The 27,856-nt window shown below is 34.1% G+C and overlaps 4 protein-coding genes across 9 annotated transcripts; 1 reads left to right on the forward strand and 3 right to left on the reverse strand.

The window, feature by feature from the left end:
• Positions 1 to 715: 715 nt before the first annotated feature.
• On the forward strand, positions 716 to 3,458 carry LOC107929472 (B3 domain-containing transcription factor NGA1). 2 transcript variants are annotated; one of them, XM_016860903.2, is made up of 2 exons: positions 716 to 915; positions 1,125 to 3,458. In XM_016860903.2, exon 2 carries the CDS (start codon positions 1,198 to 1,200, stop codon positions 2,428 to 2,430), a length of 1,233 nt encoding a protein of 410 aa, XP_016716392.2. In that variant the 5' UTR covers positions 716 to 915; positions 1,125 to 1,197; the 3' UTR covers positions 2,431 to 3,458. The 2 variants fall into 2 exon arrangements, with proteins under 2 accessions (XP_016716392.2, XP_016716393.2); XM_016860904.2 differs by having other exon boundaries at positions 766 to 915; positions 1,170 to 3,458.
• Positions 3,459 to 10,659: 7,201 nt separating this feature from the next.
• Positions 10,660 to 14,916, reverse strand: LOC121202988 (uncharacterized). 4 transcript variants are annotated; one of them, XM_041107531.1, is made up of 4 exons: positions 14,139 to 14,916; positions 12,142 to 13,586; positions 11,347 to 11,498; positions 10,660 to 11,223 (listed from the first exon to the last, which is right to left on the reverse strand). In XM_041107531.1, exons 1-3 carry the CDS (start codon positions 14,539 to 14,541, stop codon positions 11,358 to 11,360), a joined length of 1,989 nt encoding a protein of 662 aa, XP_040963465.1. In that variant the 5' UTR covers positions 14,542 to 14,916; the 3' UTR covers positions 10,660 to 11,223; positions 11,347 to 11,357. The 4 variants fall into 4 exon arrangements, with proteins under 4 accessions (XP_040963465.1, XP_040963464.1, XP_040963463.1 ...); XM_041107530.1 differs by having other exon boundaries at positions 11,347 to 11,492; positions 12,142 to 13,769; positions 14,139 to 14,852; XM_041107529.1 differs by having other exon boundaries at positions 12,142 to 13,769; positions 14,139 to 14,852.
• A 2,055-nt stretch (positions 14,917 to 16,971) lies between these two features.
• Positions 16,972 to 18,972, reverse strand: LOC121224359 (heavy metal-associated isoprenylated plant protein 30). The gene is made up of 3 exons (XM_041107533.1): positions 18,683 to 18,972; positions 17,534 to 17,609; positions 16,972 to 17,458 (listed from the first exon to the last, which is right to left on the reverse strand). The coding sequence occupies exons 1-3, from the start codon at positions 18,824 to 18,826 to the stop codon at positions 17,136 to 17,138; spliced, it is 543 nt and encodes a 180-aa protein (XP_040963467.1). The 5' UTR covers positions 18,827 to 18,972; the 3' UTR covers positions 16,972 to 17,135.
• Positions 18,973 to 20,905: 1,933 nt separating this feature from the next.
• LOC107929553 (NAC domain-containing protein 14) lies at positions 20,906 to 25,309 on the reverse strand. Of its 2 annotated transcripts, XM_016861008.2 has the most exons (9): positions 24,881 to 25,309; positions 24,300 to 24,577; positions 23,839 to 24,120; positions 23,330 to 23,728; positions 22,612 to 23,148; positions 22,330 to 22,536; positions 21,989 to 22,195; positions 21,654 to 21,854; positions 20,906 to 21,496 (listed from the first exon to the last, which is right to left on the reverse strand). In XM_016861008.2, exons 1-9 carry the CDS (start codon positions 25,044 to 25,046, stop codon positions 21,194 to 21,196), a joined length of 2,580 nt encoding a protein of 859 aa, XP_016716497.2. In that variant the 5' UTR covers positions 25,047 to 25,309; the 3' UTR covers positions 20,906 to 21,193. The 2 variants fall into 2 exon arrangements, with proteins under 2 accessions (XP_016716497.2, XP_016716499.2); XM_016861010.2 differs by lacking the exon at positions 21,989 to 22,195 and having other exon boundaries at positions 24,881 to 25,295.
• Positions 25,310 to 27,856: the final 2,547 nt, after the last annotated feature.

Consider the following 27,856-nt stretch of genomic DNA (forward strand, 5'->3'; position numbering starts at 1 on the left):
CATTTTATTTTATTTTCAATAAATAAGATTTATATTGTTTATTATCAAACTATTGTAACTATTTTGGCACAGAATTTTAAATATTTAATAATAAAATATTATAATATTATTATTATAATTTTTTCATTGTTTATTGAAAATAATATAATATACTAATTAAAATAAAAATATTTGTCTAAAATTATTTAAATTAAAAATCATAAGACATAACTTGAAATATTTATTATTTTGAAAAAGATTTAAAAGGTTTTTAATTAATAATTAAAATAATATTTCAAGTCAAGTAAATGTTAAATCCTGATCTAAAAATATTCATATGAGACACTATAAAGTGAGAATATATTAAGAAAAAAAAAAGAGAAAAGAAAATTAAAAAAGAAGGAAATATACTACACTTGCCTAACCGGTGAAGGTTCGAGGGAGGTGCAACCTTTGGAAATATATTAACACCTTTCTTTTTTATCTAACCATTAATCTCATCCTTTCATTTTATGAAAATTCAGAAATTAGACTCTCTATTTTAATTTATTAAAGTTCAGTCTTAATACTTTATGAAAATTTAAAATTATCCAATTGGATAACATTGTATGCCTTGTCCTTAAATTGCTAACCTATTGACAAACGGAGTAATTTTACATTTTTCATAAAGTATGACAGATGAAAATAGAAGAATTAAATTTATATTTTTAAAAAAATTAGAATAGAGGGATGAAATTGGTAATTTAACTTATTCTTTTATTTCTCTTTCACTCTCTTCTTTCAAGGTCAACAAGATGCTGAAGTTGCAATATCTCTGTGTTGAAAACGTCTAGGAGGGGTTTCATTTGTTGTTCAACTCTAGTTTTCGTGTTGGGGTCTCTCCTTCCTCCATGAACAAAGCACCGACCTTTTTTTCTCACTGTTCTTGATAGAAAGGTGAGAGATATTATTAGCTTCTTCAGCTAAAACCAAATCACAAAACACACACGGCAAGTGAGAGAGACAACCCTTCGTTCTTCCCCTCTCCTTTCGAACAGTGTTTCAACCCTAGCAAGTCCGAGAAAAATAGTAGTAAAAGCATGACACAGTTTATGGTGTTCTTTGATTGTCGGTTTGTTTGATTTTCTTCCTTCCTTTTTTGTTAGGTTTCTTTGGGTTTGATTTTTCTTTGCCTCACCTTCATTGTCTAGATCCCCCCATAAAAGGTTAGAATTGGTCATGGATTTTGAGTCCAAAGAAGAACAGATGGGTAGTAAAGGTAAGCTTCCTTTTTCGCACTCTTCCTCTTCTTCTAATTCATCTTCTTCACAGTATAAAACCCAGTTGGGTCCTTTCGGTATCAACAACACCCGATGGGAGCCTCATCACCAGCAAATGAGTCTCAACTGGTTAGGCAACAGGTACGAACCCGAAGAAGATAAAGAAGCAACAACCACCACCACTACCGTCCCGGCAGTAGCAACAGCAAGTGAAGGTAACTCTACACGCGTAGACTCAGATTCAACGCTTGAGCTTAGGAGTAGTGCAAGTGGGAACATCGAGAAAGAACACATGTTCGACAAAGTGGTCACCCCAAGCGACGTGGGGAAACTCAACCGGCTTGTTATCCCGAAACAACACGCTGAGAAGTATTTCCCATTGGATTCTTCCACGAGCGACAAAGGTCTTCTGCTGAATTTCGAGGATAGAAATGGAAAGCCCTGGAGATTCAGGTACTCTTATTGGAATAGTAGCCAAAGCTATGTTATGACCAAAGGGTGGAGCCGTTTTGTTAAGGATAAGAAACTCGATGCTGGGGATATAGTTTCTTTTCAGAGAGGAGTCGGTGAGTTGGGTAAAGATCGTCTTTTTATTGATTGGAGGCGGAGGCCTGATGCACCAGACCCGCAGGTTTCTTTTCTACATCACCATTTCCCTTTGCACCGCTCGATCCCATGGAATCCATTGCTAATGCGACCGCCACCAACAGGAAGGGATCACTTGCACTTGTCGCAGATAAACCCTCTTAGCCGAAATACATGCTACGGAGGTGGAAGCAATTTGGTGAATCCTGGTGGTACGATGGGGTCGGTGTTTTATTTGAGATCAGCAGTGGTTTCGACAGCTCCACAAATGGGAATGGGAATGATGGAGTGGCAACAGCATGGTGGAGTTGTAAAACCAGTTGCGTTCGATTCAGTACCTGTGGTCCAAGGCCAGGCAGCAGCCAAGAGGTTAAGGCTTTTTGGGGTGAACATGGATTGCCCCATATCGGAATCCGATGAGTACGACGTGATATCTACAACCACCATAGCAAACGCCACAATGGCAGCATCGCAGACACGGCCCTCTTCAACATCGTCTCAGCATCCTCTTCAATTAAGGCTCTACAATGGAACCCCACTTCCCCCTACTGACTTCCTTAACCCCAACAAAGGGAAGGCTTCCATGTCCTTGGATTTGGATATCTGACACATAACAAATCGATTCCACTTTCAATTACATTTTGCCACAATCAACACCACCACCAACAAAATGGCTGAATTGCAATGCTAGCTAGCTGCTAATAGGCTTTTTTTTCTTTTCTTTGTTAAATTTACCACTTTCTTGATTCTTATATGAGGGAGAAAACCCACCCAACTGCTCAAACATACAATGCTGCTTTATCATCGTATCCTTATAATCAATACTGAATAAAAAGGGATATTGAGTGGGAAAAACAAAATAGTCAGATCTCAATGTTTACAGCTTAATTTAATACAGAAGGGGATTCATAACAACCATAACCCAAAGAGTCTTTTTGCCCTTATGTATAAAATATATATAAAAAGCATAATACACATAGATAATATGCCATATTGTAGGGCCTGGTGTCGACTGAATGTACCACCCATCCCATTGTTTGTCACTGAATTAGATCCCAAGTAGTAGTATCTTTTATTCCCTTTGGCTCTCAACTGCATCTCTTTCGTTAATAAACAACCTTCCTTTACTACATCCCAGTAACTGAGCAGCAGAGTGTTAGCTTAGCCATCTGATGTAATGTAACCCCAAAGTCTTTTTTGCTCTCTTTTGTTTTTTACTTTGGTAGGTTTGTTGTTGTTGTCACTGCTTCGTTGGACACGCCCGCAGGTTGTGCAGAGAAATTTTTTTGCAGGGACCTTTAAAAGGTATATAGGAATTTACCTCAAGTTTCTTGGACCCCCTTTCTTCCTTTATCTGTTCCCATAAATTCTTTTCTCACCTGTTTAACCCCTCTCCTTACGCATTAACTTTGTTCCATTTCCCTTCACAAATTCACTTCACCCACATAGGCATATACTACTAAGGCTTTGTTTGGATGGGCGATTGACTGCGGTGCGGTGCGTTTAACTTACTTTTTGTCTCACGCTACAGTATCGTTACAGTATCTAATCTCACCGCCATCGCTGTTTTTACTCTAACCGCAGCTAAACGCACCGCGCATCCAAACTCACCCTAACTCTCTTAGAGAATGCAGATGGCATCATAAATATCAAATTTATTTTATTCTTTTTGTACTAGTTACCCTGGTTAGCCTCTACTACTGCATGCTTTCCATTTCTTTACATATATATACATATCTCTTTGCTTAGCTAACAATTTCATTTTAAGATTGTAAAAAGGTGTTGTGTTGGTCTTATTTAGAAATTTTAATTGAACAAAACTATGCATGTTGGCAGTAATAATTGATGGGAAGTTGAAACTGTTAAGAGACAAACACCAACAGTTTTCCTACTTTATTTTCTATATATAGCTTGAAATCTTAGACCTAAAAGGACCAAAATACAGTATCTGTGAATTAAATCCCGTGCAGGTACAGTAGCAACAGAGCAAAATCTACATTTTCTTTAAAACTTGGTCTATTCTTTTAGGAGACTGAAAAAGTTAATTAGATTATCCTTCAATGGCTTTTAAAGTTCATCAAATATGCTCTTTTCATCTTTTTTCTCTCAACACCAAAACCCTAGATGAAACTTGGAACTATATTACTCCGTTCATGTGGACTCACCAAAAAAATGTAGATGAATAAGTTAGCAATTCATGTTTATGTACTTAAATATCACATTTTTTTGTTCATTCGTCATCTAATTGGCTGCAACTTTGTCTCTTTCATCAAATTTCTTTTGCTTCTTTTTTTTTCCCTCGTATGAAGCTGAGTAGAAAACTTTTGCTTGGACTTGCCCTACATGAAAGCTTTACTTGATATTTACTTTTGGTTAAACGACGAATAGATCAGAATACTTGTACAGGTGGTTATGTTAATAAGAGTTGGATTTATATGCGTCATTGTTTTCTTTTATACATAATATTGGAAGTTGAAGATGAAGGTCATACTGTTGATGCTTATCTCGAGTGTTTAAAAAAAATTTTTAACCACTGTTCATACGCATGGTTGCTTGCATGCATACTTATATACATGTTGGATGTTTAATTATCTTGTTATATATTACATTTTCCTTTTCACAACACTTTTCCATGGGTATGAGCATTCAAGCAATGTAATTAAAGACTTCTGTCTATATAATTTTTTTAAAAAAAAACTTATCTGAATTCACTTCGAATTTAAGTATAGAAGCTTATTTCATGGTACCGTAATCATATTGGTTTGAGGAACAATATTTTGACAACCCAATCCTTGATAATGCATGGTTTTTCCATTATCTCTCAAATGAAAAATGGAAAGAAATGTAGAAGAGTAATAAGAGAAGAGAAATGATTCTGTCCTAAAAAAAATTGTAGGAAATGGTGATATCATATCAATATATATTATTTTTACTCAAGTCATGTCATATAATTAAAATTATATAAAAAATTAACCAAATTATTATTACATAGTTGAAATATTTTTTCATAATTTAATTATATATAATTATATAGTTTGATTTGAATGAAAATGATATATGTTGATATGACTATTTCATACAATTTTTCTAGGGAAATCATAGTCTTCAACTGCAAAGGAAATTTATTTGAAATAGTAAATGTACAGCAGTAAAATCAACTGTAATTGAAATGAAATGCCCATATTTAATTGTCTCCAGTTCATCATCTATATATATATATATTATATTTTTGGAGGTAGATTGCTCATAGATTAATCAGGAGGGAATTTTTCTTACTTTTTTATAATGGATTGATTCTTCTGATTATTTTTTTAACACAATGCTTAGAACTGCCTAAAGTCTCTCCTCAACCCATAAATAGGAGGGTAATGTGCTTCAACACACTTGAACCCTTGTTTTGCATTGACAACAATACACATACCAATCGAGTTAAGATTCAATAAATAAAAATAAAAATATGTAATTAAATTAGTTTGTTTCGTCGCTAATCTATTATGATGAGATTTGAATTCTTATATCGTTAAAATTTAATGTGAATTTACATATATATGCAATAATAACGATGTGAATTGAGCCAAGGCTTAATTTATTGATGAAATCAAGTTATTTATATAACGTCGATTCAACCTAGGACAAAGTATTTTCAAATTCGATATATTAGACACTTAAATTAATCTTATATAAAGCAGATAGATGCTACTGTTGGGGATATGAAATTGAATGTCTTTTTTTTATTAATAAAGTTGATTTTTTATTTAACCTGAATATATATTATGAAGTTAATTAATTTAGTATTCATAATGTTTAATTGGTGTATAGGTTAATAAAAATAAAGGTTAATATTCGTACGCAATAGGTCTACACTATATTATATATTTTATACCTAGGTAAAATAAAGAATTGATCTCAATTTTTGTTACACTTTAATTAATTAGAATCCTATTTAGCTATGAACTATTAATATTTTAACAGTTTTTATTCAATTAATCCTTACATCTGAAAACAAAATACATAGGTATATTGAAATATGTGTAAAAAATTACACCGTATCTCGAAAAATAGTCTTATCATGAAATGTGCTGATTTACAAGTGCAATGATACTATATTATCATTTCATCCGGGAGAGATCTTAATTTTTGTTATTAGTTTATGAAAGTTGTGGATTTAATTCTTGTACTTAATTTGATTATTTTTTATTTTTCGAATTATAAAATTTCAGTTTTCCTCAAACAATAACTGTTAAATTCATTTTAAGTTCTGTTATTTTTAAAATCTGATGGACCAAACACATTATCATACGTATAATGTAATGCTAGCTCATTATTTTCATATATTACTCATTAAAAATCAAATTAATGGATTAAAAACTATCATTTCTGTTAAAACAGAAATTTTAATATTCAAAAAGTATAGAAATTTCGAATGCTTTCAGTTAGAGAATATAAACTAAATCTACAATTGTATGCGTAGTACATGACTAACAATTAAATTTAATCAAATGAATCTAACTGTTACCAATTTAGTCAGGACTAAAATTGATCAAATTAAAATATAAAGATTAAATCTAAAAAATATAACAAAAACGAACTTATTTGATATTGGGCGAAGTTACCATCCACGGAAAAAAAAGGTGGGAAATTAGGAAGTGGGTAAAATATGAATTTGGGAATTGCGCATTTTTTTATATTATAATTTGAATAAATATATTAAATTTCAATATTGTCATGAAAAGTTGGATGGTGTGAGTAGAGAAAGGCTAGTATTTGCCGTTTTAGTGCAGAAGCTATTGGAAAAAGTGAACCCAAAATCCCAATTCGATTGTGTAAAAGGAGCAGAGATTATGGGGTTAGTGTGTCGTTTAACCATAGAAAGCATGATTGTGGTTCGGCAGTCAAGCTTTTACAATGACAAGCCACTGCCATGTTCCCAGTGCCAATCGACCTCACTCATCTTCTTTTCTTTTTCATATATATATAAGCTATGTACATGAATTATGGATTATATTTAGGACAAGACAGACACTCTCTTCACTACTATTCACATGTTTACGTGTATATGTTAGATTGGGCCCCTTTCATAAGTATGTGAAAGCAAAAAACAACCATAGAAAAAAGAAGAAAAAGAAATAGCATCTAGAATCTATGGTGATAGGCTCGTGGTATAGCTTGCAAGTGGCAATCCAAACAGACAGGCACAGTATAGCACTAAAGAGAGAGACCCTTCAATGAATGGCGTTTATTTGTAGGGCTGCTGCGGCTGTTTTTGGATGCTGCTGATACAGCAAACACACAACAGACAGCCGTAACGATATCTCGTGTAAATGCCAATTTATCCCCCCCCTTTTTTTTTCAAAGTAATGTAGAATCTAGTCTTTTCACCCTATTTTTACCATTATTTTATGTCCTCTCCCATACGTATAACTTTTGCTTGAAATGACCCCATGACCCCTTCTAAGTTTTAACCCTTTTCTATACTCTATACCCTTCTGGGTTTCAGGGATTTTTTACTCTCTTTTCCTTCCTTACAGGCAGCCAGTCAGCAGAGGGTTCCACCATTCAAATACCACCTTATAACCAGATACTTAGGAGCGAACCTGACGGATCAGGGACAAAACCAAGTTCCGACCCTACTGAAAGATAGTGTTGGTGAATAGGATTATAGGGTTAAAAAGATAATAGGCGTAATCAATGACGACAATAGAGAATGAAATATATATACAGAAAGAAGAAAAATATAATAAAACTAGTTCTTATTATTTTCATGTTTTGGCTTTGATTTGATGTAAATGAATCCCAAAAACTTTGCCAAACACATGAGGACAGCGTGCAAACTACTCCCACTCCCTAGACTGCATGCATGGACCACGTTTTGTAATTTTTATTTTTTTGATATTGATATTTCCTTTAGGTTTAATGTACCTCGTTCCCGTGATGCCCTTTCACTATAACCCTTTCGTCTTTGCTTTGGCTTGGCATGTGCTCTATTTTGGACGATTTTTTTCAACGGTGAAAACTAATGAATTCGTTGTTTCACTCATTAACACTCTCGTAAACATTAGGGTTCAAGTCTCCTTTGATGGGTGATATGTAAATACTAAAAGTTAAAAAGAAAAAAAAAAAAGAGAAGCAGAACCAGCACGTTTCCCTTCCCTTCTTTTGCCCCAATTCTATCACTTAACATTCCTTTGTCTCTAAAAAAAAAAAAAAAGTGGATGTGGACAATGGATTTGTATCATCCTCTTCTCATTTCTCAATGTTTTTGGCATCGAAAATGTCAAACCATGGACAGCTCTGATTAACTCTCTCGAGATCGTAGTATGAGAATAAAAGGAATATATATATGCATGTTACAAACATAGAATCACAAACTCATTCAATGTTATTTCATAAACCAACAAAAATTAAAGCACAAGTTCAAGCTTTTTCTTGGTTTTATTATGTAGTAATTTATTACATGATGGAATGACGCTATTATCATGCAGAAAGCAAGTGAAATATATATATAAAGAATAAAGTGCAAAAGAGGCCGAAAAAGAAGTAGAAAGCCTGCAATAACAAAAAGAGGGAGGGATGGGGGGTGTGGGGGCCTAAATTATAATAACAACACAACTACTACTGCTTACATTTCATAATACTAATAATAAAGCATTCTCTTTATCCATGACAAAGCATTAACAATGACAATGAAAAAGGAGGGTGAGGGTGGCAGCAAACAGGCAGCCGATCCCATAAAGCAACCGCAATTATAGAGAGGAAGGTGACTGACAGACAGTAACAACTCAATGGGGGAGGCGCAGGCTGCTGCTGCACACATACAACTTCCATAACAGCCGTAAAGGCTAAGAACATCAGAGACTCCAATGTTATATACTAAATGTTTTTATGAATATATAATCTAAAACTTTTATGCTTGTAAATAGTTTACGAAGGGGAAGCTGGGGCTGAGCTGACTGCGGAATTTTCTGACCCACCTGTGATGCCTGATTTTCTTTTCTCCCTCAATTTAATCAAAGGGTCCCCAGATTGTTGCTAAGGTTTATGTTATGGTCTCCCTTCTCTTATTCTATATCTTGATATCTTCTGCTGTTAGGGTTTTTACCTTTTTTTTTGTAATGAGAAAAAAGACACCATTATTCTGATTTTCATGCAAGATGGGATGGGATGATTTTTGTGGGAGAGGAAGGTGAGCATGGAATTTTCGTTTGATTTTATTTATATTTTTACAAATACCATTGACATAAAATAGGTTGGGAAATAGGTAGGGGTCCCCAACCTGGATGAGTGGTCAGTTTAGGCTTGCTGAGATGATGGGTGTTACGTGGGCTGTCTCTGTACTTCTAAATGGGTATTCCAAAAACCTAAGCCTTTCGTGGTAACCCACTGTCGACGCAGTAAATGAGAATTTAATGACCCCTTTTTTCCTCCTTCTCCAACCAAACTACAAGGCAATCAAATAACCATTTACTTTCTTTTCAACTATTCATTTGTATGTATATATTGCCTTATGGCTGGGATACACGAAATAGATTATAGTATCTAAGTTTTTGCTTCCTATTTTCTTTCCATTATTATTACATGTTTAATGAATAATGATGATCATTGTATTTAATTTTTTTTAAAAACAAATCATTCAATTGAACCAATATCACTAGTACACCGTAAACCCTACCGTGAGATAAATGCCATGGGGGGATGCTAATTAAGATTTACCCACTCACGCTTACAATGGGAACAAAAGAAGAAGAAAAAGAAACAATGAATTTGCTGCAGCTTCAGTTGTTCATTTTTCTCTCATTCAAGCCTTACACTGATCAATCAAATTGTAGAACATCTTAAGTACGGTTGTGGAAATAAAAGCTGACAACAATAGATTATAAAGGTTGCTTATGTTTCACCTCTGTCCCGCCAGATATAATCACTCCTAACTTCCTTCACTATGGTACATCTAAATCGTACGATTGAAATCATGAGATATTTTGTGGTGCTCACCTCATACTTCGATTATGTGGTCGGAGGTTTGATCCCATTTTATGACTAACTCTTTACTTTTTCAAAGAGTATCCGTAGTATAAAAATAAATTATTGTTATCAACGATGAACATCCTGATTACAGCAAAAAAAAAGAATGATAAAATTAAGATTTTAGTAAATTTTGAATCTCAAATTCGAGTCTTGTAAATGTGTTATTTTCCAAATTCATTTTAATTATAGTTATTTAGTTTCAATTTAGTCAGTTGGTGAAATGATTAGTTGTAATGATGGATTTTGATAAAAACTGTTGATGAATTTAGTCAGTTGTTGAAATGATTAGTTGTAATGATGGATTTATTTCAAAAGCCTTGAACTTCTGTTCAGATTATTAACTGAATCTGCTGAGATTCTGGTCCTGACCAATAGAGAAAATGGTTATAATGTACACAATTTTGACTACTAATAATATTAGCCCATTTTTCTAACTAGAGTCAATGGCGCCTTATTATTTTTAGTTCTGGGTCCTTGATAATCTAAATTTAGGTCCTACCATGCCTAATTGTCGAGCAATGCGTAACCAAGGAAGAGAGGGCCTTGGCCCTCTTGGCTGAATGGTACCTCTTCAAGTGTAAATTAGTCAATTTAATCCCTTTCAACTTTTTAATGGAAAAATTGTAATTTTGACCCTATCAAAAGTTCAAATTTCACTCAAAGCCATTTTAATACAAAATATGTAGCTTTGACTGCCCTAAAGTTTTTTAGTTTTACCTCAAGCCCCCATCACATAGTTCCTGATTTCATCATTGTGTTCTCTTGTCCTACTTTATAATTTCAATTGTAATCTATTTGTGGGCAAAACTAGGAATTTAGCTCAATCCTTAAATTTTTACATCCGTGGACAGTTACGAAAATAACAAAACCGAGGCATAGACAGTACAACAACGCATTTGATGGTATAAAACCCATCAGGTAAGCAGCCCAAGACGCTTACTCGGATAAAATGGGCCTAGTCGAGGATACAGCCAGTTTAATATTAGTACACCAACCATGAACTGAAGTATGTTACAATTCTGCCGGGATTTAGCTACAAGCTGAAAAGTGTATATCCTCTAGAATGGTGAACCTTGGGGGTTCTTTCGTTATGCTCTGTTAACCAACTTTTCTGCCCCATATTGATCCCAGGAGCTCAGAGATTTGGTGTATAAATGACTTTAAAACCATCATTCAACCTGGTCAGGTAGCTTGCAGGTCTTGAATCTTGCAAGTCCAGGACAGGAGCTTCCATCCGAAGGCTTCACCACATTCTGAAATGTATTCACTTTCTATATTTTAACACCCATGCACAATATACAACGCTTCCAACAGCACGTTGATTCAGCAACCCCGCATTTTATATTCGGGCTCAAGCACTAAATAACCCTCTATTCAGCTGCCAATATAGTGAAAATTGGTTATGTAAACAGTCCTACAAATACATGCCTACTAGCCAAAGCTTCCTACCATCAATATAGAGTCTAGAATACAACAGTGTAGAATGGTAAAGGAAATATACCTTTATTTTGATCAGCATTTCTCTAGCTCTGGTTTCGTGTGCGAGCCAAGCGCTCGATACTTCATTAAGTTAGAAGCTTCTTTAGCCTCAAGCCACAGTTTCCTATAAAATAAGGCTTCTGGTGGAATTTCATGCTCCTTAATAACCTGGATCTTGTATTGAGAATAGAAAAGTTAAGAGCACCTTGCCAATTAATTAAAGCATCAAATTCAGTAACAAATTATCAGCTCATTGACCTGCTTGCAACCTTCAGCATCATTACTTTGATAAAAAGAGCATAGCATCCTACTTTTTTTTTTAATCATTACAATATTGGGGGAGGGGAAAGGGGGATAACAGGGTTTGAACCCATGTCATAGCGCCCTACTACTTAACATAAGAACAGATATTTCATGTATTTTCTGATAGTGTAAAACAGCTTTATCCCTCACCTTTGACACTTGAAAATTTGTATTATCCACTGACAATGCATTATTTAAGGTTTTCAGAACCTGGTAAAGCTCCTAGGATGAGATTGTTTACATGTCGTGTAATAGAAAACAACTATTCATACAGAGGCAGAAAGGGGGTCTAAGATCATTCTATCTCAGGTATAATGCTTTCAGTCTCAGCATATAAGAGAATAATAGTTTATACTCTGATCTAGGCATGGCCGGTGAAATGTAAATCGAACAAACAGATGCAATAAGGTTGCAATTATTATCATAGGAACATAATAACAGTTATCTTTAAAACATTAAGCAAAATGACGCATATAAGACCAAGAATGCGAAAAAAGATATAAAAGTACCGTACCTCACGGTGATCAGCTGCTTGTCTCTTACCATATAAAGTGCTCAAGTGACTTGATTCGGGCCTTACACCTCTTTCACCAGCCCAATGTCTGATAACACCATAAAGGTTATTAATTATATTAAGGATCTTATCATGTTCATGCTCACTCATTGAACCTAAAGCAAATGAATAATTCTGTAGAAGCAACTCCGACAAAAATTGGATTGTATTAATCATTAAATTAACATCAAGTTTGGGAGGTGTAGACTTGGGCGGCTCTTGAAATCTTTGAGTTAAATCAGAAAAAACACCATCTCCAATTGAATGTGAAGTCAGGGAAATTTCTGTTGTAGGGAATGAGATGCTAGAACTTTGCCCAGCCTGTGCCATGTCCGCAACATTGTCTAACGCATTATATGTTGCATTAGCAACACCCTCCATGCAGCCAGTAACAATTTCAAGCTGACTTTCAGAGATAACACTCTCTTTCCCAGGAGGTTGAAAACTGCAAGGACTGCCATACTCGAGTCTTGAGTCATGGGCATCAAAAGAAAAATGGAATCCTATATCATCGATCCTTTCTGAAGGACATGTGCCTGCTCTAGCAGAACCCAATAATTCATTTTCTCTTGAAGAAATAGCAGCTAAAGCTCCAATATTCTGAGAAGCGAGAGAATTATCTCCATGACAATCCTTCTGATGATAATCAGCTTTTTGTTTAGAATTTCCAGGAATAAACACAGGTGCCAGAGGATTTAAACTATTACGTGCCACTTTTTCGTTCTTAGAATGTTCTAATTTCGGAGACACTGAAACTCTGAAAGGAGATTGACCCTTAGAATCTTCTGAATTCACAGGCACTGAACAGCTAAACAGAGACTTATATGCCTGTGTTCCTGGCCAGCAAGGTGAATCTACATCCGAATCATCACTGTTGGTGGAACATTTATCATCAGCTATACCTGCTTTAGCACCATGTTGTTCTAAAGCCAAGTCTTCATGAACATTGGGACAAGCAATTTGAAGCTTGGATTTTGCCATAATAGAAGAGCTTTTAGTCTCATTGCAGGCAGGTTCAACAATAGTTCTCAATAAAAGGTCTTGGCAAGCAACCTTGTCTAGGGGACTCTGCACCATATCACTACCAATCATGCCAGGCACGACATAGCCAAAATATGAATCCGTTTTGCTGAGTGCATCAGTGCCACCATAAGCCACATTCTCTAACGGAAAAGGATTAACAATCGGTGGATTGTAACTAGCACTTGATGGTTTGAAAGTTTGAGCTGAATAAGCAAAATGCTTTGGTGCACATGAAACCAGAGTTTCAGCTGCACAAGAGGCAAGATTGGGAAAGCATCTCTCATTGTTAATAATAGTTGAATCACAATGACTCGTACTCAGCAATGGCACTGAGTACGACAGTTGACTCTGAGTATGTTGAGGTCTTGAAGAAGAGATCAAACCTGATGATATTGAACACGACTTCGTCAAACATATATTCGACAAATTTACTTTGGAATTAGCCATTCGAAAAACACTGCTTTCTGTAAGTGTTTTATCCTTGTATTCTGGTCTAATTCTATCATCTCTTTCATGCAAAACAGACGATGTTTCACTAACAAGTTTTGATACTTCAATAGTAGTACCTAAACAAAATCATTAACAGTTTCAGCCCTTATTGCATGGACACTAGAAAAAGAAAAAATTGATTGAAATATGTTTCCTATTTATTCACCTTTGCATCTACAATTAATCTCCGGTCAATCCAAGATGAATAAAACCCTAAGATTCATAACTTATATAACTACTTATCCTTTGAAGCTACTAAATTTCAAGTATTAGAAAGTCACAAACTCACAATTGCTAATACCTAATGACAGTAATGAGATTGTCGTAGTTTATTTCTATTGACAGAATACAAGAATGTAAGAACAAAATCAGCACCAATGAATCAATTATAGCAAATTAGTTAGTTCCCTACGACCATGAAAAACCCTGTAAGAAACTGAAAGTACCTTGCTGAAGCAGGTTCCCTTGTAACCCGTGATGATTTGTAGCAGTTCCCAGCACTCCACTCTCTGGGTCCACATTGCTAAAGCTTGAAGAACTAGGAGTGAAACTGGTTTGAACTAGAGGATCCACGAAAGGGTTGTTTGTAAAACAAGAATTAGGCTCGAAGTCAAGGTCATTGACAAAAGGGGTAGCAGTAATTGCAGTAGAGTCAGAGTGGTAAGCACAGTAGCCTTGTTGACGTTGACCACCCAAATTCAGGTAAGGAAAGGGTTGATCAAGACCGGAAGTAGAGTCAAGCAAAGGGTCAAAAGATTCATGGCGATTGAAAGGGCTGGTGATGGTGAACGGACGAGCCAAGGAGACAAACGAGACGAGGGTGGGATGAAAGAATTCATGGCACATCATCGTTCTCCACACCAAACCACACCCACTTTAAAAAAACACACACAAAAAACTGTTAAATTTTCAACATTTCATATACACAAACAAAACAGAACAGAAAATCAAGAACTAATGATAAGTGGACATGATCATCATGCTGTTATTCTTAACATGATTTTTTTTCCAGTGGTAGATGAAAAAAGGAAACAGTTTTGATATTGAAGTGGTAAAAGAATAATTGAAGAATGCATATTGAATATAACATGAATGGATGAATTATTTCATATTTCTTACCTGAAAAAGAAATTATTGAAGCTGTTTTTTTTTTTTTTTTTTTGAGGGGGAGTTTGAACTTTTTATTTTAATTTGTTTGGTTTTATACTGTAGGAAGAAGAACACGGAGAAGCTCTTCCATGGACTTTTTTTTCTTAATGACAGTTTCCTTAATAAGTCATTGACCAATTCTACACTAACACGTAGGATCGCCCCTCGCTCTTTTTCCTATTTATGATTTAACCCTTTAACTTTTCCATTTATTTTCTTTTTTTCTTATACAATTACTAAATTACGCATATAGCAACTCGATTACTCTAATAGTAACCCTGCTAAAACCATGTTCTCTTTGTTCGAATTAAATTTATTTTTTTATAAATAATTAATGTAAATTTAAATTAACAATACGAAAGAAGTTTAAATTAAAAGTAATGCTAAATTTATCACTCCAAATTACAAAATTTAGTAAGTAAAATTTGTTAAAGGATCAAAGCTATATGAATAGGATAATAAATGAATTAGGGGCTCGGCCCCCTCTGATTACATGAGGCTTGCTTTCAGAACTAAAATATAAATATATAAAATGACAAAAATAAATTGGCATTTAATTAATCTGTCAAAATTGTAAATTATGAAGAGATGAGGGTTTCATTTGTAATTAACACAAAATGAGTGACGTTGCATATCCTATTAGGTAATGGATTAAATAGATGGGTTTCTTGGAAACTGGCAAGAAGTAAGAAGCCAACTACCACGAAGAGAAAAATGAAATTACCAAATTGTCAATTGAAATTAAGTTAATTAATTTATTGCGTCTCTTTTTTTATAATGTATTAACAATATTTTAAAAAATATAAATATACCAAGAAATTAATAAATATTTGTGTCTTAACAATTTTTTAATGCCACGTGGAACACGGCTTTTGACAGTGGCAACTTGGTAAGAACTTCAACCGTTGGATCTTTCTTTTTGGGAAATACCAAACCAATCAAACGGTCCAGAACAATTTCAATGAGTTTCCTACCTTCTCGATGAAGAAAGGGCACTTTTTTTTAGAAAAAGAAATCGTTCAATTTTATTAATTTATTCTTTCTAGGAACCAAAAAGAAACTTCGATTAATTTCAGGGAAAATGGAGCTAAGTAAAATTTTAAATTATCCAAAGTGACATCATTGGTATTTTGACATTTGTAGAAAAGACTTTAGTAAATGCCTTTTTTTTTTTTAACTTTAGTTACATCTTTTATTTGTCAATATTTGACGCTGGCATAAGATTTGTCAATTTTTTTTCGTAAAAAAGCATTATTTATATTAAAAAATACATATTTATCCAGACATGCATTAAGTATTGTTTTATAAAAAAAAATTCTCTAGTAATTGTATTCACCAAGATTACTTTGTTTATAAGTTTCAGTGTTGGTCCATTTGTATCAAACAAAAAGAAAAGTACATTTGACCTATAAAATGAAAGAATAATCTATTAATATCTTATCTAAATAGTTTAGTTTATATAGTATAATGTATAATTATAATTGTATCAAGTTATGAGGTGTGCTGTGGTCAGTGGTGGAGTCGAAAAAAAATTTTGGGTTCGGAATTAAATTGTATATTTTTACAATAGTAAAAATATAAATTTACCATTTTAATTGATTATATCTTTATGAATTTTAAAAGATTAAATTAATTTTTTATTATTTTTAGGAGGCTAAAGTGTAATTTTATCATTACTAATTTAAAGTTTTATAAATTATAAAGGGCCTAAATAAAAAGATTTTTATTTTAAGGGGTCGGGGCCCTGCCTTCTTGACTCCGCCACTAAATGTAGTGGTTATTCACTTTATCCTTTAAGGCTAAGGGTTTGATCCACGCTCTTAGGAATAGAGCACACTTTGATTTTAATAAAAGAAATTTTACTTCTATATCTTTTTTAAATTTAACACATAGGTAATATAGTAATTTCAAATTATCAGGACAAAACGTGCAAACAAATAAATATCAAAATTGCTAAAATTCATTTAAAATGGATTGATTCAAAATTTATCCATAACACGTCTGAAAATGGAAAAAATTCACAAATTATCACATACACGATAATATACCTTCATGACCAAGAAAACAGTAACGCAGCAAGCAAGGGAGCAGATTCCAATCGAGTACATTCACTCTTTACAATCCCCAAAAGATGAAATATATATATATATTACTTTTAATAAAAGCTACATATATTAATGATTAAATCCACAATGATGAAATTCTTTTCACACTCAGTTATTTTCTCAAATGATATTACATGATCCATCATGGTGAATTTATGTCACAAATTCAATTTACATATGCATTTTTTGTTACATGAGAGAGCAAGCATTCACATTGTCATCGTTGAACAAGTTACTGACTTTGTCGTCTCCACGAATCGTTACAGGTATGTTACCATGCCTGTGTCCTAAGTTGTACCCATGCCTGTAATAATTATAACTCTCTCTGTACTCATTGGTCGTGTCTTTATAATATTCAGCGGTTGTGGTGAAGTACAAAGGAGGATCAGGGTAAGGCCAGAATTCAGCCCTTTTCCCTGCCCTCCTCACTCGTTTCAGAACCTTGTTCCGATCAACGTATCCGATCACCGTCACCTTCTCCATCTCTATGTCGACTTCCACCGAATCGATCCCTAACATCATTAATAATGATCCTATGAAAAGGAATCATTCCCTTAAAGAAAAGGAGAACATGTTATGAAATATACCTCTAAGCTTGTAAATGGCGTTTTTGATTACTCTTTCGCAACCAGTGCAGCACATCCTGACTTTGAGGTCCACCGTCTAATAAAGCAAAGATTTATAAGTTTTAACAGTGAATAGATTATTCTGGGTTTCTGTTCATCTCCTTTTCCTTGTTCAAAAAGGCCCTTTATGCTTTGTTCTTTTATGTAGTTATAGGAAACTTGAGGGATTAAGAAACCCCTCCACCATGTTTAAACTTAATTGGTTTTTGGAGGTTCTTGAACCCAATCAGGCCAGGAAACAAATTCCTAAAGCTGGTTCAAGAACTATATACTAAAAGCTTAGTGCACATTTCACTGAAGTTTAAGGCTTTATTTTTGTAAATTTTGAGAGAGAGAGAGAAAAAATAGATTTTAGCACATGATTTCATACAGTTAATAACTTCCAAACATAGAATGAACAGGGTTTAAGATTGGAGTTTTTACAATATTTTCTTGAAATGTATTAAAAAAAGGGTAAAAATTTAAGAGTTAAATTATATTTTACTCTCTTTACTTAAAAAATAGGTAAATTAATTTTTATACGTTAAATCAAAAAGTAATTTGATCCTTTCTGTTAAAAATATTTTTACTGTTAAAAATTAGCTTAGTTGATGAAATAATTAGACAATTACACTTGGTGTGAGATGCTTACCTCATGTTGAGGCACTGAGACAAATTTTTAATAGTAAAATGAATAGAATTTTTAGTAGAATAACAAATTTACTCTTTGATCTAATGTATAAAGACTAATTTATTTATTTTTTGAATAAATAAAATAAAATGCAGTCCATTTCCAAATATAAGAACTTTGGTGATAGAAAAACCTCATTTGGACGTTTAAAATTTAACCAAACAACAAAGGAACAAACATAGTATGTTGAACAAGCAATATAACCCTTTTTTCTTTGAAGAAGAAAAGCATGTAGGTTGTATATTCAAAAATATATTCTCGTTATCATATCTAAATATGCATCAGATGCAAGAGATAAATAGCCGTCATGTATACATTCATAAGACCCATTTGTTTTTTCCATTCATTGTCATGACAAGTCGGCGAAGGCAAACAATTAAGATACCTAGATGGATTCAAAAAAGAAGAACAAAATATATTATGGGGGGATGAAGGGAAACCTGCAAGGAAAGTGGTCGAGCCTTAGGCATGCTGTAGTAATTGATGTTGGTGATTATGCTTTTTCTTTTCTGTCGATCACCAAAGAAACAGTAAGCGATGGCTGATTTAATGGAACCAAATGCTCTTGCTATTAAGGTAGCCATTAGAGACAAGTCAGCTCCCGTTTATAAAGACAAGACGAAACTTATCAAAGACGACAAATCCAATAACCCTTCCCAGCCCCAGAAGATATTCCTCTATTGCATATAAACCCAGAGTTGTGACAAACCATTTCTTATAGATGTTTAATATACATATAAACACATTGGAGCTTACACATAGGTATGGAAATTTATAAAATAAAACCCTTTTGGGAGAGAAAGGTATCGAAAAAAACATATGTTAATGCTTGAAATGTGGGTCAAGCTAAACATGATTATTGGTGATACACTCAGAAGAGAATGTCGGCTGACTTTGAGATAATAGGATGGGTTTAATTAGTAGAGAAAGCCAGGTTTTGATGCAAAGTGATCCTCCACCATCTTTTCGAAAATCCCAATACAACATACTTGCAACAATGATCTATATAGAAAGGTTACCAGAGTTTTATTCCCCACACATTGGTTTTATTTTTTGGTTAAACCTTTCAAGTTATGTATGTTTTCATGGAATCCTAAAGAAAATAAGAAAAGGGTTTACTGGAATTTGAATCCCGAATCTATTAGATATCATTTTTTAAAATTTGAAAATATGAATAAACTGAACTAAACTCTGAGTTTTTTAAGAAAGGTAAATTGCTTCCATTAAGATCTTAACAATGGTTTCTAAGGGGACAAATACCTAATTATATGATAAAAGAAGGGCTGCCTTAGATGTAATCATATCTATAGTTTTAATTTTATGGGTTTGTGCTACTCATACCCTACTGGCTACTTGTAATATATTTTGTATTATTAACACAAAATAATGTTATCCATTTAGATTTATGTGCCAATGTAGTTTATCTTGAGCAACTTTTGGTTACTAATTTATTTGTTCACAGGATTCGATGTTTTCTTTTTATATTTCTGTAAGTTAGTGACAATTCAGTGATTATCATTGGAAGCATAATTTGTTTAAAGAAAAAGAGAACAACTTTCTTTCCTGCCATTAACTCACAATTCTAGAGATGCAAAAAGACAACAGTATAACATGAAGAATGTCCCTTGAATTTATAATTGGAATCAAGAGCTAGCTTTCTGCATTTTGACTCTGCATGTTTAGAGGTTCCATGGGCCATAACTAATTTAGCATTTATAATATAGCACCTATTGTACTTTTAGAACCATAATTTTCATCTTTCTGTAATTAATAATTTGCTCATACCTCATATTTAGATACCATCTATCTGCTACTTAGGATCCCATTAACAAGATCAGGCATTTTATCAAAGAAGAAAGGCCTGTGATCTCATTAGAATTCTAAAAAATCTGGAAAAAAAAAAAAGATGACACAGCTGCTTTGATTTCCAAGATACGTTCTGAAGCAACATTGCTAGTAGTTTTGTACCAATACATTCAATTATATCAACATTTAGAACGAGATGATATGAACCCTGGTACCTTTTATGCAAACATTTTTTTCCTTCTCAGTTTGCCTATGGCCTCCCATGTGCTCCTTGCTCCGATTACTCTGGAAGATGCCGCATCACTAGATGGTCCTTCTGCAACGCTGCTACTTACTGGTTGCAGAGGACTTCAGCTGAAATCTTGATAGCTATTTGCTTGGTTGGAGAATTTGAACTTATACCATCAAAGCATACACGTTTTGCATATATATATAGGGACCATCAAAGCATATACATGGAGGTTCTTACGCTGAGGTTCCATGTTAGAAATGCTTGTGATTGGGAAACACGAAGCATTTTGAAGAATTTCATTCCCAATGTTTCTGGTTTCAAAGGCATCCAAACAGAATCCATAACGAGCACGTTACGTCAGTGGGGTATGCCCTACTTTGCCATTTGGTGTGGGGGTTAGGCCATTAAGCCATTTGATGGGAAACAGTTTGAGGGTTGAGTATTTATGTAAATAAAAAATATATCTTAAATGACTATAACGCAATTAAATACATAAATGGATAAAAAAATACAAAAAATTGCCAACATTTTCTTTTGAGATTAGAAACTTCATTACTCAACCGTACAGCTTATCCGGATTTCAGCTAATGTTACCAGCAGTTAATATGTTACCAGCCAATTCATCTACAATAAGGTTTTGACATTGTTGTGGTGAAGATTGATGGTAAAAAAGAACACTCTTTTCCCTACATATTACACATTAAGACAATTCTCTAGGCCAGCAGTAAAACCAAAGGCCATTGTGCAACATATTATACAAAGTATTCTCACGTATTCTTCAAAGCATGTGCATACACATGGGGCACAATGTACATAACTTGATCATATTTCCTACAAGATACAAAAAAGGGGGCAACAGTCTACCTACCTACATATGGCCTGTTTGAACATCATCAAGAAGTCAAGATCCAAGTCATAACCATATCCCCATGAAGAGAGCGAACAAGAGAGTAATAGTGAAAATGGCGATACCAGGAACTAATAGGGAGTTTGGGCAATGAAGTGCAGGAGCTGCCTTTAAGTGCAATGATGGACCCTTTTGGCTGCAGCTATGTTGCTCATCTACCTGTTTTACCCGCAGCCTTGGTTTTGAATAAGATTCATCAGCATCCCTGCTGCCTTCAAATTTAAGCAACCGGTTCTCTACTTCTGACTCATCAGAGCTAGAAGTCTCGCAAGAGCTAGAAATCTGTCCTGTAGCTTCATCTTCTGTGGCCTACGTTCAAAGCATTGAAAGATATTGTTCACATTTTGAAAGGCCTGGTACCTCAGTATATTAACATTATACTTTTAGACTTTTGCTAAAACAAAATGGAAGGTATGATGAAGAGTATACGAATAGTGCTAAAATTAACTTTTCCTAGTTCCTCTACCTCAGTTAGAGCAGACTGAACTTCTTCTTTACCGAGGCCAGGACTTGTCATGTTCCCACCATCGACACAGCCTGCGGAACCATTCATTGGCCCAGTAGAAAGTTGCAAACGTATTCTTCTTGGAGCAATGGCTTGGTTTACAATATTCTTCTCTGACTCATCAGAGCTAGAAGTCTGTCCTGCAGCTTCAGCTTCTGTGACCTGCATTTAAAGTATTGGAAGATATTGTTCACTTTGAGAAATGTATTTCAGTGTACTAATATTATAATTTGGCCTTTGGCAGTAAAAACAGTATATCAACAGTGCTCAAAATTAGCTTTTCCTGGTAACTCTACCTCAGTAAGAGCAGATTGAACTTCTTCTTCAACGAGGCCAGGACTTGTCATGCTCCCACCATCGACACAGCCTACAGAACCTTTCATTGGTCTAGTAGAAAAATTAGTTTGCAAGCGTATTCTTCTTGGAGCAGTGCCTTGATTTACAATATTCTTCTCTAACTCATCTGAGCTAGAAGTCAGTCCAGCAGCTTCAGCTTCTGTGACCTGCATTCAAAATATTGGAAGATATTGTTCACTTTGAGAAATGTATTTCAGTGTACTAATATTATAATTTGGCCTTTAGCAGTAAAAACAGTATATCAACAGTGCTCAAAATTAGCTTTTCCTGGTAACTCTACCTCAGTAAGAGCAGATTGAACTTCTTCTTCAACGAGGCCAGGACTAGTCATGTTCCCACCATTGGCACAGCCTGCAGAACCTTTCATTGCCCCAGTAGAAAGTTTCGTTTGCAAGTGTATTCTTCTTGGTGCAGTGCCTTGATTTACAATATTCTTCTCTGACTCATCAGAGCTAGAAGTCTGTTCTGCAGCTTCAGCTTCTGTGACCTGCAAACGAAAAAGATAAGTAAGATAAACAGTATATCAACGGCGCTCAAAATTAACTTTTACTGGTAACTCTACCTCAGTTAGAGCAGACTGAACTTCTTCTTCTTCAACAAGGCAAGTGCTCATCATTTTTTCATCATCGACACAGCCTACAGAACCTTTCATTGGCCCACAAGAAAGTTTCATCAAGCGTATTCTTCTGGGCGCAGTGCCTTGATTTACAATGTCTGAATTCGGTTGTTGCTGAGATCCATGGGTCCTAATCTTGATTCCAGTTCCAAGAGTTCCAAAATTTTCTGAATTTGACTGTTTTAGTGGCTGGCATGTTCCAGTCTTCATTCCAATACCACCACCAAGATCACCACCACTATTCACATAATTTTTCACACTGGTTAACTGTTGCAAATTATTGATATTACCCATTGCAGAATCAGTAAAAGTTCCTTGGCCAACAGAATAATTTCCAAGACCACCAATATTCCTGGTTCTGTACTCTTGGTTATAAAGTGCTGGCTGAGTATGGGTAGGTTGGAAAGAAGTTTTCATTTGCAGTGATTGATTGTTATCAATAGGCCCACCAAGCCACCTACGAGCTCCAACCTCAGTACCAAACTGTTAAGAAGTTGAAAATATAAAAAGAAGTTAAAACCCAAATCTAAGTGCCTTACAAGTGAAAATTTAATACAAAAGAAAAAGGGCTCAAACCAAAGTAAAGCTCAGAAATCTAAAGTGAAAAAAGGCTATAGGCTACATGTATAGGAACATAAAAGCTAGTAGAAAGTTATTTTTTTACCTGTAATTGTGGCATTTCAGTGTCCGTGTCAGCAGGTCTGCCATTTTCTTTGAGATGTGAGATTTCTGGTGGTGGTGTCTTTGAGATGAATGAATCACCAAACAAGGGCATCTCTGTTCCATCAACCAAGTTCTTTTGGGTGTTTGACTCTTCACAAGAGTCATAATGGTTACTCAAGATGTCATCCAAGAAAGCAAATGATACATCTTGTTCACTAGTCCCATCCTGGAAATGAAATCCATTTTGATCATGACCAAAATCATTTGCATAAGGAGAATCCACGAAGAAGGACAGATCTTCAAAAAGTTGCGAGTTCATTAGTGGTGAAAAGACTTTGGAGTCAATTTCACCATAATTGGGCTCATACAAATTTGAATTGCTTCCCGGGAGCGGATATTTCTGTATTAAAAAGCAAGATAAGTCATTCGCCAAGAATCACAATATAGTCAAGATAAAATAACAATTAATGCAACAAATCCCAAATCATAGATAAATTATCCACTTCACACCTCCATCATAGTTTCTTCTGTTGCATGATAATCAGCATTAGATGTCATATGACTATTGCAGCTGCTGGTATCACCTGTTATTCGATCATTTTGCATTAAGTTATCAGGCTTTTGAGCTTGCGTATCGGATGAAACAGTATCTTGGAGAAGATCTGATGAAGTATCATCGGGAGATGATTTTATCATGGCAGGGGAATATCCTGTTTGTTCCACTTCATCATATTTCACAATATCATTCCTCTCTTCTACTTTATGAAACAATCGACACAAAACAAAAGCACTCTGCACCACACACAAAAAAGGGTCCAAGTCATATAACCATTCCTACTTTCCTTTTAACTTCTCTTTCTTCTTGGCTTTTCAATCAAACAAATAAAGCTAACAATGGCAAAACTTTAACACCATGATAATAATTGCAGCAACTTAAACTAAAAAAAGAAGTAAAAATCTAAAAAGAAAACCTGGCCAGGAGCAGTGCCATCAAGTTCCTTGGTAGTGGGGCGGTATTCGTGCATGATCCAGTTAGTACGCTCACCCTTGGGAGCCCGGCCCTTGTAGAAAACCAGGGTCTTCTTCATGCCGATAAGTGACTTTTTGGACTTGATGGTTCGATCCTTCCCCGTGGCTTTCCAATAACCTTTATCCGTTGCTCTGTTGGAACGGTGGCCGTTGGGGTACTTCCTATCACGAGGGCAGAAAAAGAACCACTCCAGATCGTCCGATTTTATTACCGAAAATCCTGAATTTAATTCAATAATCCCAATTTTTTAATTTAAAAATGGCTAATTTCGCAATATAAAGTATTTTCAGCATAGTGAGAGGAATTTCAAAAAGGAAAATAAGTAAGTTTACCAGAAATTTCCGGTTATAGAAAACAGGAATAAAATTTATGAACTATATATGTCTTTCAAGTGTAGGGGAATAAAGGAATTTAAGGTGACGCACGGTATCAAAGATTCAAAAAAATTCTGCACCGAATAATTTCTTTGTTTTTTCTTTTTTGTCTAATAAGAACTAAAATAAAGAGAGAGAAAAAAAATACCAGGCAAATCCCAGGGCTCCCATTTGCAGACATCAATTTCAGGAATGACCTCGACTTCGGAATGACGACCGTTGATCTTCAACCTAAGGTAGTGATTGATAAGCTCTTCATCAGTCGGCCTGAATCTAAATCCTAAAGGTAAAGTTCCCATCGTCAACACTTCCATAACTCCCTTCCGAGAAACCCTAACCTCGAAAACTCTTTTACAACTACACCTTTTTCTTTAAATAATTCCAGAAAACATAAAAAGAACGTCGAATCCTTTTCCACTGTAAGTACAATCGTCTATCCTCGTCGTCTTCTTCGATTACTTAACGAAGGCTAATTTGTTTTTGTGGGGTTCTTTTTTGTTGTTGTCGTCGTTATTTTGATTGGCTATTCGTCTACTGATATTTCTTGCTCAGCTAAATTTTGTTTAGTTTACTGTGTTCTTTTTGTACAAATGGACTACGGGGGTGATCCAATCCAAGCACATCACGTGACTCTCACGTGATATTAGGAGCTTCGGTGTCGCTTTATCATTCGTGGGATTGATTAACCATTTAAGCGCCCGTATATAATAAGGGAAAGAGCTGCGGCGTATAATATAATAACCAAATGTGGACAGCGATTTTTCCCTTTTGGTTCACCGCGTAAAAATGTGGTACCAGATAGTATAATTACTGAAATGCCCTTAATTAATGGACAAAAGGAGAGATAATAGTTAGTGGGGGTTGTAATAATAGAACACTGAGCTTAGCTTCTCCCACAAGACTCTTCTTCTTACCGTCAAAAAGGTAATCTCAGTAGTGCTACGCTTTTTGCTTTTGACCTTTGTTTTCTTTTTCTGGGTTTTGAAAGAGCACTTTACTCGTGCGCCAGCGCCACTGCCCTCTGTTTATGAATTTTTGGTATTTCTTATTATTTTTTAATATTTGCTTCAAATCCTTTTGTTCAATTCATATTTTTTTTTTGTTGTATTAGATCATAAATAATCGCTTTTGATTAATGAAATTCATTTTCTAACATACATTTTTCACATTAATAAAATGTTAAATTGAATATAATTTTTATATATTAAATTAATGTATACCTACTTTATGAATAAAAAAATAGTTTGAGAAGTTGATATAAATAATATTTGAGGTTTTGTTGAATGGTAAAAGCTTAAATCATAAAATGATAGTTAAATTATATATTTTTTCTAGCTAATTGGTATTTAATTTATACTTTGTTATTCAAAGTGGTGTGCCTGAATCTATTTTTGGTTATAAATAATACTTAAACTAACTCTGTTGTCTAAGTTACTTCAACTGTTAAAAGAGAAATTAGTTAATCATGTTAAAAAAATTAGTTCATTTTGTGATACGTAGTAATTTTAAAATTAAATTTAAATTAAAAAAATATAATGAAATCAATTTATAAAAAAAATCTAATTGACTTTTCAAAATTTTACACTTTCTCTGTCTCAATGATTTTTCTTTTTTTTTAATGCAGTTTTTTAACTGTTAGATAATTTTATTTATAATTCTTTACCATTTTTTCACTAAATTTTTTCCTAATATTTAGATTTTGTTATAAAATAAAGAGAGATGGGGAGAATAAAAAAACTATAAGTATAAAAGAAGTAGGTATCTAATTCTAGTAACTATTAGAATTTAAAGTATATCAAAATTTTATTTTGATCATGATGGACATCTACTTAATAAGATATTCATAACACTCCCCATTGGATGTCCATTGGTAGATAATATGCCTCGTTGAAACTTTATTAGGAAAAACCCTATGGAATAAAAAAACTAATGAAGGAAAAATAGTACACAATCTTCTATTACAAGCTGACTCATTAAAAAATTTTACTAGGAAAATCCAATGGGACAAAACCTTGGTTAAAGGAAAATAGTACAACTTGTTGTTAAACTTCCCCTGATGGCAACATTACATTACATCTTTGAGTCGACGCATTTCAATCTTGTGTAGTAGTCTTTCAAATGTTGAAGTTGACAATGCCTTAGTAAAAATGTCTGCTAAATTATCACTATAATGAATTTGTTGAACATTTATACCGCCTATTTTCTCAAGATCATGGGTGAATAATAATTTTAATGAAATATGTTTCGTTCTATCACATTTGATGTAACCACCCTTCAATTGAGCTATACATGTTGCATAATCTTTATATAAGATAGTTGACATCTTTTATTGTAAAGTCAAATTACATATCTTATGGATATATTAGGTCAACAACCTTAGCCAAACATACTCTCGACTTGCCTCATGCATTGTAATTATTTTTGCATGATTGAAGAAGCAGCAAATAATATTTGCTTTGTTGAACGCCATGATATGGCAGTATCCTCACATATAAATAAATATACTGATTGAGATCGACTTTTAAGTGGATCTAATAAGTATCCAGCATCAGCATTACCAACTAATAGGGATTTTGAATCATTTGAATAATATAACCCCATATCAATAGTCCTTCTAAGATATTTAAATACATGTTTAATTTCATTCCAATGTTTACATATTGGAGAAGAACTAAATCTTACTAACAAATTTACAGCGAAAGTTATATAAAGTATTGTGTTGTTTGCAAGATACATCACTCCCCCTATGGCACTTAAATATGGAACTTCAGGACCAAAAAACTATTCACCATCCTCGTAATGACGAAATTGATCTTTATTCACATCTAATAATCGTACAACCATTGAAGTACTTAATGGGTCTGTTTTATCCATGTAAAATTTCTTTAATATCTTTTTCATATAAGTTGATTAATGAACATGAATTTCATATTTTAAATGCTTGATTTGTAAGCCAAGATAAAACTTTATTTTTCCAAGATCTTTCATCTTAAATTCTTTCTTTAAATAATTTACTGTATTTTGAACCTCTTCAGGAGTTCCAATAATATTATGATCATCAACATAAACGGCAATTATCACAAAATCTGATCCAAACCTTTTTATAAAGACACATAGTCAAATT

Source organism: Gossypium hirsutum, chromosome D12 (assembly GCF_007990345.1).
Source record: "Gossypium hirsutum isolate 1008001.06 chromosome D12, Gossypium_hirsutum_v2.1, whole genome shotgun sequence".
In the NCBI taxonomy this organism is placed as follows: domain Eukaryota; kingdom Viridiplantae; phylum Streptophyta; class Magnoliopsida; order Malvales; family Malvaceae; genus Gossypium; species Gossypium hirsutum.